This window comes from Prosopis cineraria, unplaced genomic scaffold (genome assembly GCF_029017545.1).
Source record: "Prosopis cineraria cultivar Desert tree isolate PC_DT_omini unplaced genomic scaffold, ASM2901754v1 PC12, whole genome shotgun sequence".
In the NCBI taxonomy this organism is placed as follows: domain Eukaryota; kingdom Viridiplantae; phylum Streptophyta; class Magnoliopsida; order Fabales; family Fabaceae; genus Prosopis; species Prosopis cineraria.
In genome coordinates this window covers 42,347,234-42,362,148 of record NW_026555343.1, presented here as the reverse complement: position 1 = coordinate 42,362,148, position 14,915 = coordinate 42,347,234, and the positions used below count along the sequence as shown (strand labels likewise).

The following is a 14,915-nucleotide window of genomic DNA, read 5'->3' as shown; positions in this document are numbered from 1 at the left end:
GCTCTGGCATGTTCTAAAGTCTACATAGAAAAATATTTAATTCCTAATTTTTTTTAATGCCTAAACATACATCTGGATCAATCCACACTCATAATATCTATCAATATATATATATATATATGTTCATTAATGAATCCATATTAAGGGAGATGATATGATTTAAATATTACCTGAGTAGCCTGTGATTCCAGGCATGCATTCTTCTTCCTCTCAAGACAACGCTTTTATCACCTCGACCTCAAGTTTTGAATGTGTTTTTGGTTCTTTGTTGCTTGCAAAACATCCTGAACTCGTGTGATTGAAGGAAAAAGAAAACGATGATCTCGTTCAGTCCAAAAACCCACATGTGCATGCATGCTACTGTTTATGCATTTTCTTCTTCTCACTCTCTCGATTCCAGTCTTAGTTCCAGTCATCCTCCAACTTTTACTTTGTCTCCTCCTTGCTCATTCTCCTTCCTTGGAACCAAGTCAAGTACCTTTTGTTTTCCTGTAAAACCTTGACCTCCTGCTTGCTCTATCAAGTATGACATTAAAAACACTTCATACAGAATATGAAGCTTTTTGCTTGAGCTTTTCTTATCAGCAGGGTATATGAAGATACCACCGTAAAGCAATGCTCGGTGGATATCGACAACCATGCTTCCAATGTACCTAAGAGACTTTGATGGTGAACCATCTTGCGGATATTTGTAGCTTTCTACATATTTAGCAGTTGGCTCATCCTAGTTTTTGGCATTTCCTTCATTCGCAGAGTAAAACTTTCCTTTGTTTGGCATCTTGATGTTTAGATATGTCAATATAAATTCCCCAAGACACAGATCAAGTGTGAAGCCATTCACACCATTTCCTATGCTTAGCATAAGCATGCAAGAGCTTTAATACATGCAGTAACCAGCTACTAACATGCTTGAACATTGATCTCCCTAACAAGTCCAAGCCATTTTGCCTGCCCTGCCTTACTAACGGAAGAGTAGACAAATTTGTAGCCAAGGACAATGTGATTGAGTAGAATGGTGAAATCGTCACGCGATTCCTTGTGCTTCGACTGTTCGTTCAGAACGAACCGAGTGATCATCATCAAATCAGTCCTCTGAGCATCCGCCACGTGATCCATCTTTCTCTCTCTCTTTCTCTCTTCCTTAGTTCCTATTTTTTGCTTCTAATCTCAGCCTTCCTCCCTCCTTCTCGGTGCTCTGCTTTTAGGTTTATTCTCAGTCTCTCTTCTCTTCTCTTGGTCTCCTTTTTTTGTGCTGCTTCCTCTTTCTCCTCTTAATTCTAATCCTCCTGTCTTCTTTCCTACTTCACTGTTGAGTTTTTTCTGTCCCCACTCCATGCTCTATTTTCTTTTCGTTTTCTACAACATCTTCCTCTTCTCTTTATCTTGATGTTCTCTCTCCTTTTTCATCTGATTTTTCTTCTGCATCTACTCTTTTCCTCTCAATTTTTCATCCTCTCTTCTGTGTTTCCTTCGTGCTCAGTTTTTCTCCATTTTATTCTCATTTCTCACTCTTCATCTCCTTCTCATTCTCCATCCTCTCTCGGACTCACTTTCTTTTTTCTTTCGCTCGCGCATGCTGCATTTCTGCTCTTTATCACTGAAGCTCGGGATCTTTCTCTTGCTGTGCACATTACTTTCCTTCCTTTCACTTGCTGCATGTCGCATTTCTGCTTTGCTTTTGCTTTTTTTTTTTTCTACAGCGTGCATCTCTGTCTTTTCTTTAGCGTGTATGAATCTTTTTAGAGCTGCTTTCTTTCTGTGTGTTTCGTGTGTGCATGCTACTGCATCTAGTTCAAAGTGTTTTGCGTGGCTGTGTGGCTATATTTTTCTGCGCATGCGTTGCTCTTTGCTCTTTGTTTTTTCTTTTCTGGGTTTTGTGACTTCTTTGCTACTCGTGTTTATGCAAAAAGCCACTGAAGTTGTGATAAAACACTGATGGATTAGCATTTCATCCAGCTTATATTTTATAATTTTTTTTGCTTCTAATTTTTTTAATAGATTAACACACACACACATGTATATTTTTTAAATAAAAAATAAGATTTAAGGAGAGAAATTTAACTCTCAAAAGTTGACTCTCAATATTTTTGAATGATTGGGATAATTTGGAGAGAGATTTTAAAAGATTTAAACAAGATTTTTTGATTTTGTTAAAATATAATCTTAAAAAATATTAAATTTTATTTTTATATTTTTATATTTTTTTAATGAACTAAAATAAATAAAATTCTAACTAAAAAAGATTATCTAAAATAAAATTAAGCCCTATCAATTAAATTAAATTTTTTTAATTAAATTAAATTTTTTTGTTTTGAAAATATAATCCTAAAAAAGGATTAAATTTTATTTTTATATTTTTTAATTATTTATTATGATTTTTATTAAATTAAAAAAAATACCTGAATAAAATACAGTGTTCACACCAATCAATCTCTTCTCTCCATTCGTTAGCTACAAATACTTAAAATCATCATTGAGGATCCAAGATGCCAAGAATCAAAGCAGATGATCAATAGGGCCATATGGAACACGCGGGACCGTTTCAAGATTAATGGGCTTATGATTAGACTTATATTAAAAAAATACATGCCTTGGCAAGAGAAAAAAAAAATCCACAAAGCAAGAATTAGTTAAATTTCTGTCAATTTTACTTCTAACTACTCCACGTATAAAATGGTCCTGAGCACCGCATGTCCACTAAGCCCAGTCTCAAGACCCAATCACTAAAAGGGCCATTAGCGGTAGTAGTGATCCTAGATTGTGATTGTCTTTCATGACTAAATAACGTGCAGTTAAAATCACCTCCAATACACCATGCCCCTGAAATTCCAGTGTTAATTTCCTCCATATTAGACCAAGGCTTTCTTCTTTTCACTGCATTAGTGCTAGCATAAACACAAGAAATAAAATGCTTAACCCTGCCAACCTCAAAAGAAAAATGTTGAAATTGATCTGAAGAGGCTAGTAACTGAATATCCCAAGACTTATCTTCCCATAACACCTAAAGACCTCCATTAAAACCATTAGCATCAACAATATTCATAAACTAATATCCTAAAGAACAAGCATTTTTTGAGCTTTAGCTCCACTTTAACATGTTTCAAAAGCAAGCAAATTACTTTTATACTTAAAACATAACTCCTTGATGAGTTTAGGAAAGGATCTGGACCCCGTGCCTCGACAATTCTAGAAAAGGCAATTCATAAGGAAACTTTGTTCAAAAGGAGTGCTTGCCCCTTAGTTTAAGAAATACCTTGGGATTCCATGTCTGCATCTTTCATAATGACTTCTGATTTTGTTGCTAGTTCATCAACCATATATAGTTCCTTATTGAGAGGTTCTGAGAGTTTAGCAGCTTGATCCAAATTATTCTCCGAGGCCACTTTACTCGAAATCTGCATATCCATGTGTTGTTATGAACTCAGTCCATCTTGATTTTCCTCCTCGTACTTACTTAAGGCCCCATTAGATAAATCCACATTAAGAGGCGAAAAAGAATTTGTATTCGTTATAGGCTGTGAAATTGAGTCTAAATCCTTTATTGTCCTGATTTATATCTTCATCTTATCCAGACCTCGATTCTCCTTTCCATGTGGTTGTGCACGGGATTCACCCTTCCTTTTACTGCCTACTGGGACCCACTCCTCCTTCTAACTTCTCCTGTTAAAATTTGTTCCAAAAATTTGCTTCCCCTTATCCTTCATAGGTATCTTTGACTTATCCTCATTATTCTTTTTTATCACATTTTGCCGAGAGATCCGTGAAGCATCCCCAAGGCTATCTCTTCCTTAAAACCCTCACGATATACCCTGTCTCTCATATCCCTTCTAATTCGCCTAAATAGTAGGTCTGTGTATATCCCTTTGTACTAAATTTTTCATCCTAAATTCTGCTACCTTCTTGCCGCTCTCTGCCACAACCTCTACCGGCTATTCTTAGTTTGGTTTGTCACCAGTGTCATTGTCTCTTGATTCTCTTGCGGTGTCTCCTTCTGCATGAGACTTAAAGACTGTGGTGTAGTTTCTTCGAATGTTGTAACAACTGGACACTCAGTTGTATGATGGTCGTATTTCCCACACATGAAACAAACATGGTGAAGTCCTTCATAAACAATGGTTCTGTCCTCACCAAATGCTTCAAATGCCGGTAGAAGGGGTTGTTGCAGATCAACTTTAACATAAATGTAAGCAAACCTCCCTTTGTCATAAATAAAAGTCGAGAGATCAATCTTTAGGGTTTTTCCAATCATATTACCAATTCCCCAGAGAGACTCAACGCTATAAAATTCATTTGGGATACGTAACCATACTATAATCCATCTTTGCACATCCGCTTTCCATGGATTAAAATTAGTCGCCATCTTTAAACTAGAAGATGGTGATCATCAATCATCTAAGGCCCTTCTTGAAAAGCATAGTCTTTGCCTTCCTTACTCATAAATGAGACAATGTGATATCCATTATTCAATGGCATAACTTTCATGGCTTCCTAAGGCCTCCACATCCTACTCATTCTAACATCAAGATTATATTTACTAATAGGAGCCCTCGACAGCTTCACTATAGGTGAGTTCATCCATGGCCGGCACCAAGTAGAATATTCATCTATCGTGAATTGAAGTTTCAATATTTTAACCACCCCCTCAACTCTAGAGATCTCTTCTTCATCCGGTGCTTCATGTTCTAACTTCTTTGTAGATTCCTCATTCTTAAGAAAATAAGCTGTCCAACATTGAACTATGTCATCCTTTACTTCATGCTTCATGAGAAACCCATATCTGCTAAAAAATAATAGCTTGTCTTTGAACGACATTGGTAGAGGGCGTCATCTACCCCTTGACTCTTCACCCTGCTTCTCTTCCTTGTTGTGCCCAACCCCATCTTTTCCAATGGAGAACACCAGTTCTGGTTGCTTACGATTCAACCCTATGCCTCCCTTATTGCGAACCCTATCGTTACCGTAATTAACATCACGTACTTTCTGACTCTCACCGCTTTCGCTCTCTCTCATGCTCTCTGACCTAGAAATTAATGAGTTTGAATTAATATTAACAACTGTCATAAACCTCTCTTTTTGGGATTTTATTGTTATTCTCTTTATAAAATTATAAATAATGCGTACCTCATAATCTTTTTTCTGAAATAAATATCTTTTTTTTCTTCCGCCAGCTTTCTGAAATAAATATCATAGGCAAAACTGCATAAGTAAGTGTTTTGCAATATGAGAAATTATTTTTCATTATTAAAATATGACAAATATATCATAATCCTTTCATATTTTTTGGGCATAAGTAATTCTTTGATTTTTGAATGATTGAGATATAATTTTTTTTTCCAGGAGATTGAAATATACTATTTAGTATTTAGTCCATGACCATGTAAATTTCAAGTTCTTGTATCTGTATTAATCTGTGTGATACCGAGCAAATTGGGAAAAGAAAACACGGAAACAAAGTCAGCCCAAATCATGAAGAAAAGCCCAATTAAAATTTGTCCAGCCATACAATATTGGGCTGAAAGATGAATCAGTGCCCCGAACTATGGCAAGACGACACGTGACTTTTATTTTAGGCTGTCCTCGTCTCCGCAGAATCACAGTACAAAAACCCTCTTTCAAAATCCCTTCCCTCTCTTCCCATCTCACTTCCCCTTTGCAAGCGCGCACAAATCACCTCCTTTCTCTCCTCTTCATCCTCTTCGTCTTTGCTTCAAGTTTTTTTTTTTTTTTTTCCATTCAGTCCAGTGATTGTTGTGATCACTGAACGATCTAGAGTGGCCAACTTTGGTCGTAAACCCTAACTGCGATTTTTGTGTCACAATCATGGAATGGAACCCGCAGACTCTTCAATTTCTCTCCGAATGCTTCCTTCATACTCTATCTCCGGCGGCGGAGCCTCGCCGTCGTGCTGAATCCTCCCTTGCTGAGGCAGCCGATCGCCCCAACTACGGTCTTGCCGTACTCCGGCTCGTTGCCGAGTCCTCTATCGATGATCAGATTCGTCAAGCTGCTGCTGTCAACTTCAAGAACCATCTCCGTGTCCGGTGGGTTCCTGCTACTTCGGATGACGGCAGTGTGCCTATTTTCTCCCCTATACTTGACCCCGAGAAGGAGCAGATCAAATCTTTGATCGTTCCGCTAATGCTCTCGGCTACTCCTAAGATTCAAAGCCAACTAAGTGAAGCTCTGGCTGTTATCGGTAAGCATGACTTTCCGAAATCGTGGCCTGCGTTGCTTCCTGAACTCATTTCGAATCTTCAGAAAGCCTCGCAAACCTCCGATTATGCTTCTATTAATGGTATTCTTGGTACTGCGAATTCCATTTTCAAGAAGTTTCGTTATCAGTATAAAACCAACGATCTTTTGCTTGATTTGAAATATTGTCTGGATAATTTTTCGGCACCTTTACTGGAAATATTTCTCAAGACCGCTTCCTTAATCGATGTAGCCGCAAATTCAGGGGGGCCTGCTGCAAACCTTCGCTCCCTTTTTGAGTCCCAGAGGTTATGTTGTAGGATATTTTATGCACTGAATTTTCAAGAGCTCCCCGAGTTTTTTGAGGATCACATGAAAGAATGGATGACTGAATTTCGAAAATACCTTACTGCTAGTTATCCTGCCCTGGAAAATAGTGGTCCTGACGGTGTTGCAATTGTCGATGAGCTTCGAGCTGCGGTTTGTGAAAATATTAATCTTTACATAGAAAAGAATGAGGAGGAGTTTCAATGTTACTTGAATGATTTTGCGCTTGCTGTATGGACTTTACTGGGGAATGTGTCGCAGTCTGCTAGCCGTGATCAGCTGGCTGTCACAGCAATCAAGTTTTTGACCACTGTTAGCACAAGTGTTCATCACACATTGTTTGCCAGTGAGGGTGTTATACCCCAGATTTGTCAATGCATTGTTATCCCAAATGTGCGATTGAGGGATGATGATGAGGAACTCTTTGAGATGAACTATATTGAATTTATTAGGAGAGATATTGAAGGTAGCGATCTTGATACTAGGAGGAGGATTTCCTGTGAGCTACTTAAGGGAATTGCATCACATTATGGAGATTGTGTCAGAAGCATTGTGTCTGCTCAAATTCAAACTTTACTAAGTTCCTTTGCTGCCAATCCAGTGGCAAACTGGAGGGATAAGGACTGTGCTATATACTTGGTAGTCTCTCTTTCAACCAAGAAGGCTGGATCTTCTTATGTCTCAACAGAACTTGTTGATGTTAAGAGCTTTTTTGAATCTGTCATTGTTCCAGAACTGCAGAGCTCAGACGTTAATGGGTATCCTATGCTTAAGGCAGGTGCCCTCAAGTTCTTTACTATGTTCCGAAGTCAAATATCAAAGGATTTAGCATTAAAGTTTTTTCCAGATTTGGTTCGTTTCCTGGCTGCTGAATCAAATGTTGTTCATTCATATGCTGCAAGTTGTATTGAAAAACTCTTGTTGGTCAAAGATGAGGGCGTCAGGGCACGGTACACTGCAGCAGACATTAATCCTGTTTTCCCAATGCTGATGAACAATCTTTTCAGTGCCTTGAAGTTCCCAGAGTCTGAAGAAAATCAGTATGTAATGAAATGTATAATGAGGATCCTTGGTCTTGCTGATATATCTGTTGATGCTGCTCACGTTTGTATTGAGGGGTTGGCCTCCATTCTTGGTGAAGTTTGTAAAAATCCAAAGAACCCCATCTTCAATCATTATCTTTTTGAGTCAGTGGCCATTCTTGTGAGGCGAGGATGCGAGAAAGACTTGTCTCTTGTATCAGTATTTGAAGCAAGCCTTTTTCCTAGACTTGAAATAATATTGAGCAATGATGTAACTGAGTTTTTCCCATACACATTTCAGTTGCTTGCTCAGCTTGTTGAGTCAAATACACCACCGATTCCACCAATCTACATGCAGATATTTGTGATCCTTTTGTCCCCTGAAACTTGGAAAAGGGCCCCAAATGTTCCAGCACTTGTGCGTCTACTCCAGGCCTTCCTTCAAAAAGCACCAAATGAGGTAAACCAAGAGGATAGGCTGACCAAGGTGCTTGGCATATTCGATACGCTTATCCAATCTAAAGCCACAGTTGAGCAAGGATTTTACGTGCTTAATACTGTCATTGAGAGTCTTGACTATGCTGTCATTGAGTGTTATATTTCTCACATTTGGGCTGCCCTTTTCAGAGAGCTCCAACATAGGCGGACTGTAAAGCTCATCAAATCTCTTTTGATATTTATGTCACTCTTTTTGATCAAGCATGGGCCTTCATATCTTGTGGATACTATGAATCGTGTCCAGCCTGGTATATTCACTGTGATTTTAAACCAGTTCTGGATACCCAATCTTAAGCTGATTACTGGAACTATTGAGCTCAAGTTGACTGCAGTTGCCTCAACCAGACTTATCTGTGAGTCTCCAATCTTCGTAGATGCTGCAGCTGCTGAATCCTGGGGGAAGATGGTGGATAGTATTGTCACTCTTCTTTCACGGCCAGAACAGGACAGGGTTGAGGAGGAACCTGACATGCCAGATATCACAGAAAATGTGGGTTATACAGCGACTTTTGTTCGTCTTTACAATGCTGGAAAAAAGGAAGAGGACCCACTAAAAGATATAAGAGATCCGAGGGAGTTTTTTATTGCTTCACTATCCCGACTCTCTGCTGTTTCCCCTGGGAGGTATCCCAAAGTCATCAGTGAAAATGTTGATCCAGCAAATCAAGCAGCATTGCTTCAGCTTTGCAACTCATATAGTCTTCCTATAGTTTGAGTAAGTAAATATTTGGGTCAGTTTGTTTCCCCCACTTTGATCCGTAGTAGAATAATAGCATGTTTATCCTCTCTCTCTCTCTCTCTCTGTTTTTTTTTTTTTGGGGAGTGGGGTTGTTTCCCAAAGCGTGAAAAACAGCTACTTAATATCTTACACAATGGGAATAGGCTACCTATGAATCCTAGGAGTCCATCGTAACTGAGGTAGCACTTTTCGGATAAACTTAGTAACTAAACAATATTCGTATAAATTCTAATTCGCATCTGGTGAGTTATGAGAGCATGATGCTGCCAGTTCTTATGTTTGAGTTCTCTGATATTCACTTGATACCCATAATACCATTTTTTCCATGGTTATAGGGTGGGCATCATTTAAGGAAAATTCATTGTGGCTGGGATTAAAATGAATCTTCTACTTGTTTCTACATTTTTCTGGACCCTATTACATATAGTCCCTTTATTCTCACTCATGCATGTCGTTTTCTCCTATCATATACAATTATTGTGATTGCTTACGTTTTGAGCTGTCCATATTCTGTCTGCTACAATATCTGAACATGCCTGATTTTTTGTCTATTGTTATTTGATTCCTTTGAGTTAAAATTTTTTCTGTGCTTAATCAGTCTTTTTAATCTCTTTGCTTGCTGGAAAAGCTTTGTAATCCCATCTTATTTATGATACAAAATTAGTCTATGTCTGATTGTATTAAGCTCGAGTATTCTGAGGGTACCAAATGACAGATTTTTGTTGACTGGATCGAGTTGGGGATTTTGAGTTCCCATGTATCTTTTATTCTAAGGTACTTGGAAATTTAGCATCCCCATGTACCTAACATAGTTCTTAATTTTGTCATAGCTCATGATTTGAGAAAGTGAGTCCTATAGGGTGCTATTCTGGGCGAAGTATTCTATTAGTAAGTTATTGTTAGTTGATGTTGATAAACTCTTGTCATGCAAGATAATGAAATTATATCCTTTCCACTTTAAAAAGAAGATAATGAAATGATGGGCTTCTTGAGGTCGCAAGTTTTATGCTTTTAAGAACATTTTGGTAGTTGCTACTCAATAGTATGTCCACGAAAGATTTTTTAATGTTGACTTGTGATTAATAGCCTAATTCAGGGTAGAATTCGTTCCATCTAAATACGACCATACTCTCTTCTCATGTGCTCACAAACCTGTAATTGCAGTATAAATTTATCAGGTCTGGACATGGTTATATGCTTGTCAACTTGTTCACATGGAGCTTTTCCTGCGAGCATGATACGTTGCCTGTAACATATGTTTCTTCTTGACTAACCTATCTTCCATTGGATGAATTAGATATAAATTGCCTCCTACAAATAGCATAACGTGATCCATGTAGCCAATCTGACCTAGTAGGATGAGACTTGTTTATTACTGTGACCTGGGTACTTTTTTGTTAAAAAATTTTTCTTAGACTTGTGAGCACAGGCCAGTTTGTTTGTCATTTTCAGATCTCCATGCTATGTTTGTCAAACCAACTGCCTGTACAGTGCATTGGTCTGGTTTCTGCTAAATTCTACAAGCCATTGCGAGCAGCTGTGCAATACTTTTCTCTCTCTCTTGACGTTTTGGTTGATGAGGATTTATGCAGTTCTTGATGCATGCGTATATGCTGCGTGGTAGGGATTAGGATGAAACCGTCGATGTAGGTCGATAATTTCTACGTTCGCCCTCATTATTACTTTTCTGATTTGAATTGCTTTTAAATATTTCTTATGCTTTGATAATCTGATTTGATTGATACTGCTTAGGATATGATGGCGCAATCAGTTGGGTGGTATAGAGCCTGGGGCAGAGTGGCTTGCTGGGGCTTTGATTGAGCTATAGCTAAGGGTGTTTTTGCATCGCTACGAAGCGGTTCTATTCAAGTATTGCACGATCCATTTTTGCCGCTTTCTTTCATATTCTTATGGGAAGATTGGTTGCGAACTCTAATGATAATCCAGCTCGAAAGTGGATGACAGCTCCAAGCCAGTGTTCGAAGGTCCATGTGATCTGTGGGATTTTGTTGTAAAACTATTTCACACAAGTTTCTGTTGGCTCATGTCATGTCATGTGAGCAAATGAACGTTACGGCTCAATTTTGTGTAAAACCTCTGCGTCATTGAAAGTTAATTTTATTCTTCTCCTTACATGGTGTCTTAACTGCAAGTTTCATTGACGAATTGACGTCAAAATTGTATGTATTGAGATTGGTCGATTGAGTTACAAGAGAGTGGGGCCTGCTTCCAAACCCATATGTATTGTTATATGGGCTGGTTTGGTGCTATTGTGCTATCAATGACATAGTGGCGTGACGTTAGCATTCATTTGTTTTATGTACAGTGATTCATTGATATTGGAGTATATTAAAATTGAACTGTAAGTGTCGGATTATTTTTAATCAGATCCATTTTTCAAAGTAGGATATCATTAACTTGGGATGAAATTAGTATGAATTGTGACATTTTTATTGGATGAAGAGGCGCCCCTAAAGCATGTATGTTGGCTTAAGTATCGTGCCCTCTCTTCTTCCGTCTACTGTGACGAATGCCTCCTCATCCTTCTGTTCATTTTTCCCCATTTATTTTCAAGAGCCAATTATTAAGTTTCAAATAGGGAAAACACAATCATGGATTTTTATAGTTTTATCAGATTTTATTTTTAGGTCTTATGGGGAATTGAATATTAAACAACGCCTAATCTTATTAAAATTATAAGGATTGGCAATACTGAAAAATATTAATGGTATTAAAAGAAAAATTTGATGAAATTATATGAATCAATAATTGTGTGTTTCCTTTGAAATATATAACTAAGGTAAAATCATTAAGAACATGATAAGAAAAAGATACTCTTGCTAACCTTATAAAGTCATATTAGAGTTGTAGCTTCGAAATTAGATTATATTAATTATAATTATACATTGAATAATTAAACATTTGTTTTTGACTGGAGAAAGCTTTTTTAAATATTTTTTAACCTTAAGCTGCACTTCTATTTATTAAGAACATTTACTAGAGGAAGTAAATTGAGTGTGATGAAATAAGGAAAATAAAAAATCTTAAGTTCTATTATATTCTTGAATTTAAAGAATTACTTGCTTCCATTTCCTTTTTAATTTTCAAAATAGTTTGTGAAATTACACTTGTTCATCTAACATTTGTTGGACTCTATTAAGTTGAAATTTTAAATAAAAATCTTTATGAGAACGAGATTTCTTAATTCCTATCCCTTTACTATTTGTCATGATCTGTGCACTTTCGTGAGTTGATTAAGATTCTTCGCAGAATGCATTATACATTTTAGAGAAAAGGAAAGGCCAATAATATGTTGTCACAGTGACAGTGGTATGACATCAAGCCCGACGAGGAACAACTTGTCAGTTCAGTCTGCGGAATGTATGAGTTGGGTGTGAATGTATGTGCTAGTTGTTATGTAATTTTTTTCTTTACTAAATAAAAAAAAAAGATAGAGAGATGAAAACGAGATGCTCCCTCTAATTTTATTTATAAAATATTTTTTAAAAATAATTTTTAATTTAAAATTTATAATATTTTATAACAATTAAACTATTTTTTTAATATTTTCTTTTCTTGATTAGTGGGATGTCTTTTAATGTAGTTATATCATTATTTAAAATTAAAGATAAAAATAAAAGTATAAATAATTTTTTTATGATATCAAGTAAAAACTAATTTTTTTAATATGTATGAAATGATTAAAAATATCTTATAATAAGAATATGAGGGAGTAAGGTTTATCTCCTTTACTTTTATTTAAATTTTATCCTTAATCTTGTCTATTTTACTTTACAGTTTACATCTTATAATCTTATTTTACGACTTTTTTTTTTTTAACTTTTGTGGTTCAAGCATATAATATATAAACTTTATTAAATATTGCATGCACATTCATTGGGTTTGAAAGGTGTAATGATTGTTCGTGGAATGGGGAAACCATGATGGAAGACTTGGTACAGTAAAGTTGTTAGTCTTTGGAGGAAAGTCTATCAACTTCTTTAGCTCTCATTTTTGTTTGGATTAAGCTTCAAAATCACACCGACACTTTCTCCTTTTATTATAAGCTACATTGTCGATTCATCTTATATTATTCATCACTTCCAAATAATATAATTTTTATTAATATTATATCATATGATCATATCATAGAACCTTATTATGCATATTTTTATTTTTTAAAAATTGACAATTAGATCTCGAAAAGTTTAAATTAATTATAATATATTTGTAAAAATTCTATTAAAAAAAGTTGCAAGTATCACCTCAAATAATTGTAAATATAGGTTGCAAAATCATTGGGATTGACTTATAAGATTTAAATGACTAATTTGTGACTAAGATTTTGATTTGTTTTACTATTTCAATTGATATTTATAACCCATACTTTTATAAATGGTTAATGGTGATTTTTACTCTTAAAATTTACCCGAAGAGTTACTAAGCATTGTAAACTCAGGTAGGGGTCATTGATGTCCATTAATGTTAAATATTCTCTCCTTCATCACCCTGCCATTAACTCATCATTTATTCACTATTAATGGGCCCCACATTCATTTTTATAAATACTTTTTATTATGAAATATTTAAGTTTAGGGTGCCCGTTGACTCTTTAAGGTTAAAATTAAGGGAAAAAAAGACCAGTAACCTAATATTTTATAATAAAATTATTACAAAATTGAATGTAAGACCCACTATCGATAAACAGAAGATTAATTAATGATAGGGTGATAAGGGAGAGAATTTTTAACATTGAGAAAACATAATTGACCTATAATTAAGTTTAAGTTGTCCAATAACTCTTTAAGTGAGGTTAAGAGGTAAAAATAATCATTAATCTTTTAATAAATTTTCTTGGGATCTATTCCCTTCAATTTCTATTATAAGGTACAACTAACTACCTCATTGAAATTAAGGAAAGCTGGTTAACTCATTAACTATGTCTCAAAATATAATAAAATTTTAATTTTAACTCTATTTAAATTTAAATTTATATTATATTCTTTCTCATAATTAATGAATTAAATATAAAAATAAAGGAATTTTTTTTTCTAGAAAACGCCTGATAATAGGAACAAAAGGGAATACTTTTAGTAAATTCATTTTTGAAACTCAATTGTCGTCCTTCTGTTTTTTGACACAACTATACATTTCACTTTATCTGAAATTAAAAAAAATTAAATAAAACTTCCACTAAATTGGTGTGTAATTTGATTCGTCTTTTTCTCCTCTTTAAACATCGTGTTTTTGTTTACTTTTAAGTCTCAAGATCTTATGCCTTCTCAATTCCATAATTAAACAAGGTATATTTAAGGTTCTATTGTAATATTCTAATTAATATAACACTAGAATTAGAGTGTAATTAGCCTGTAAACACTTTGATTAACTATAATTAGCATTGTATTAAAAATAATTAGTGTCACATTATATATAGATGTGGTGTTGACATCTTTGGTGGTGCTAGCTCGTTTGTTTGGGGAGCTCTAATAGCAAGGAGCAAAGGTATAAATTATTAATGTGTGGTGGTGTATGTTTTGTAATTGATTACGCATGAATTTATTATATTTGATAAAAACTAGCCTGGCTACCTATCATTGGAATTGGGAAGTAACCACTATCCCATTGTTTATTGAGGGACTCAAACTTAGCTATCTCTACTTATTTGTCAAGAAGACTAGCTTAGGGTTTACAACATCTCAGATATTTGAGAATGGGGAAAGCCATGAATCGAGAGTGAGGGTAGTGACCTTGGCCAAGTTACTTCTCATAATTGGTGAGCATGGGTATTCCATTCATTCGAATGAAACCACATTTGATTGATAGCCCATGATTTTAGTTGGAAGTTATAAAGAGGATATAAAGCTAGTTCGATCATGCACATTATCCAATTTGTTATATGTTATTAAGTTTGTGGCAAGTCATGATATTGGACTTGGCCATTGTCACATGATTGTTATTATTGTTGCAATCTACCTTGTATAATTAATTTGGCTATTGTCATATAGTTGTTAGCATTGTGGCAATGTGCCTTGTGATTTTGACTTATGAAAAGATAAGATTATGATGATTTATATGAAATAATATGAGTTATATATGAATTTGTGATATATGTGATTCTATGCCTTATATGTGTGCTT

General features: G+C 35.4%; 1 protein-coding gene and 1 pseudogene across 3 annotated transcripts; one reads left to right on the top strand and one right to left on the bottom strand.

Moving 5' to 3' along the window:
* Positions 1-412: 412 nt before the first annotated feature.
* On the bottom strand, positions 413-907 carry LOC129289375 (fructose-1,6-bisphosphatase, cytosolic-like; annotated as a pseudogene).
* Positions 908-5,616: 4,709 nt separating this feature from the next.
* On the top strand, positions 5,617-10,911 carry LOC129288221 (exportin-2). Of its 3 annotated transcripts, none has more exons than XR_008587958.1 (3): positions 5,617-8,754; positions 10,231-10,398; positions 10,531-10,911. XR_008587958.1 is itself a non-coding variant. In XM_054924724.1 (2 exons), exon 1 carries the CDS (start codon positions 5,821-5,823, stop codon positions 8,752-8,754), a length of 2,934 nt encoding a protein of 977 aa, XP_054780699.1. In that variant the 5' UTR covers positions 5,617-5,820; the 3' UTR covers positions 10,531-10,911. The 3 variants fall into 3 exon arrangements, 1 of the variants encoding a protein (XP_054780699.1); XR_008587957.1 differs by having other exon boundaries at positions 10,231-10,424; XM_054924724.1 differs by lacking the exon at positions 10,231-10,398.
* Positions 10,912-14,915: the final 4,004 nt, after the last annotated feature.

What these genes read in the sequence shown, in the direction of transcription:
- LOC129288221 (XM_054924724.1), top strand. Translation starts at nt 5,821, where the DNA reads ATGGAATGGAACCCGCAGACTCTTCAATTTCTCTCCGAATGCTTCCTT.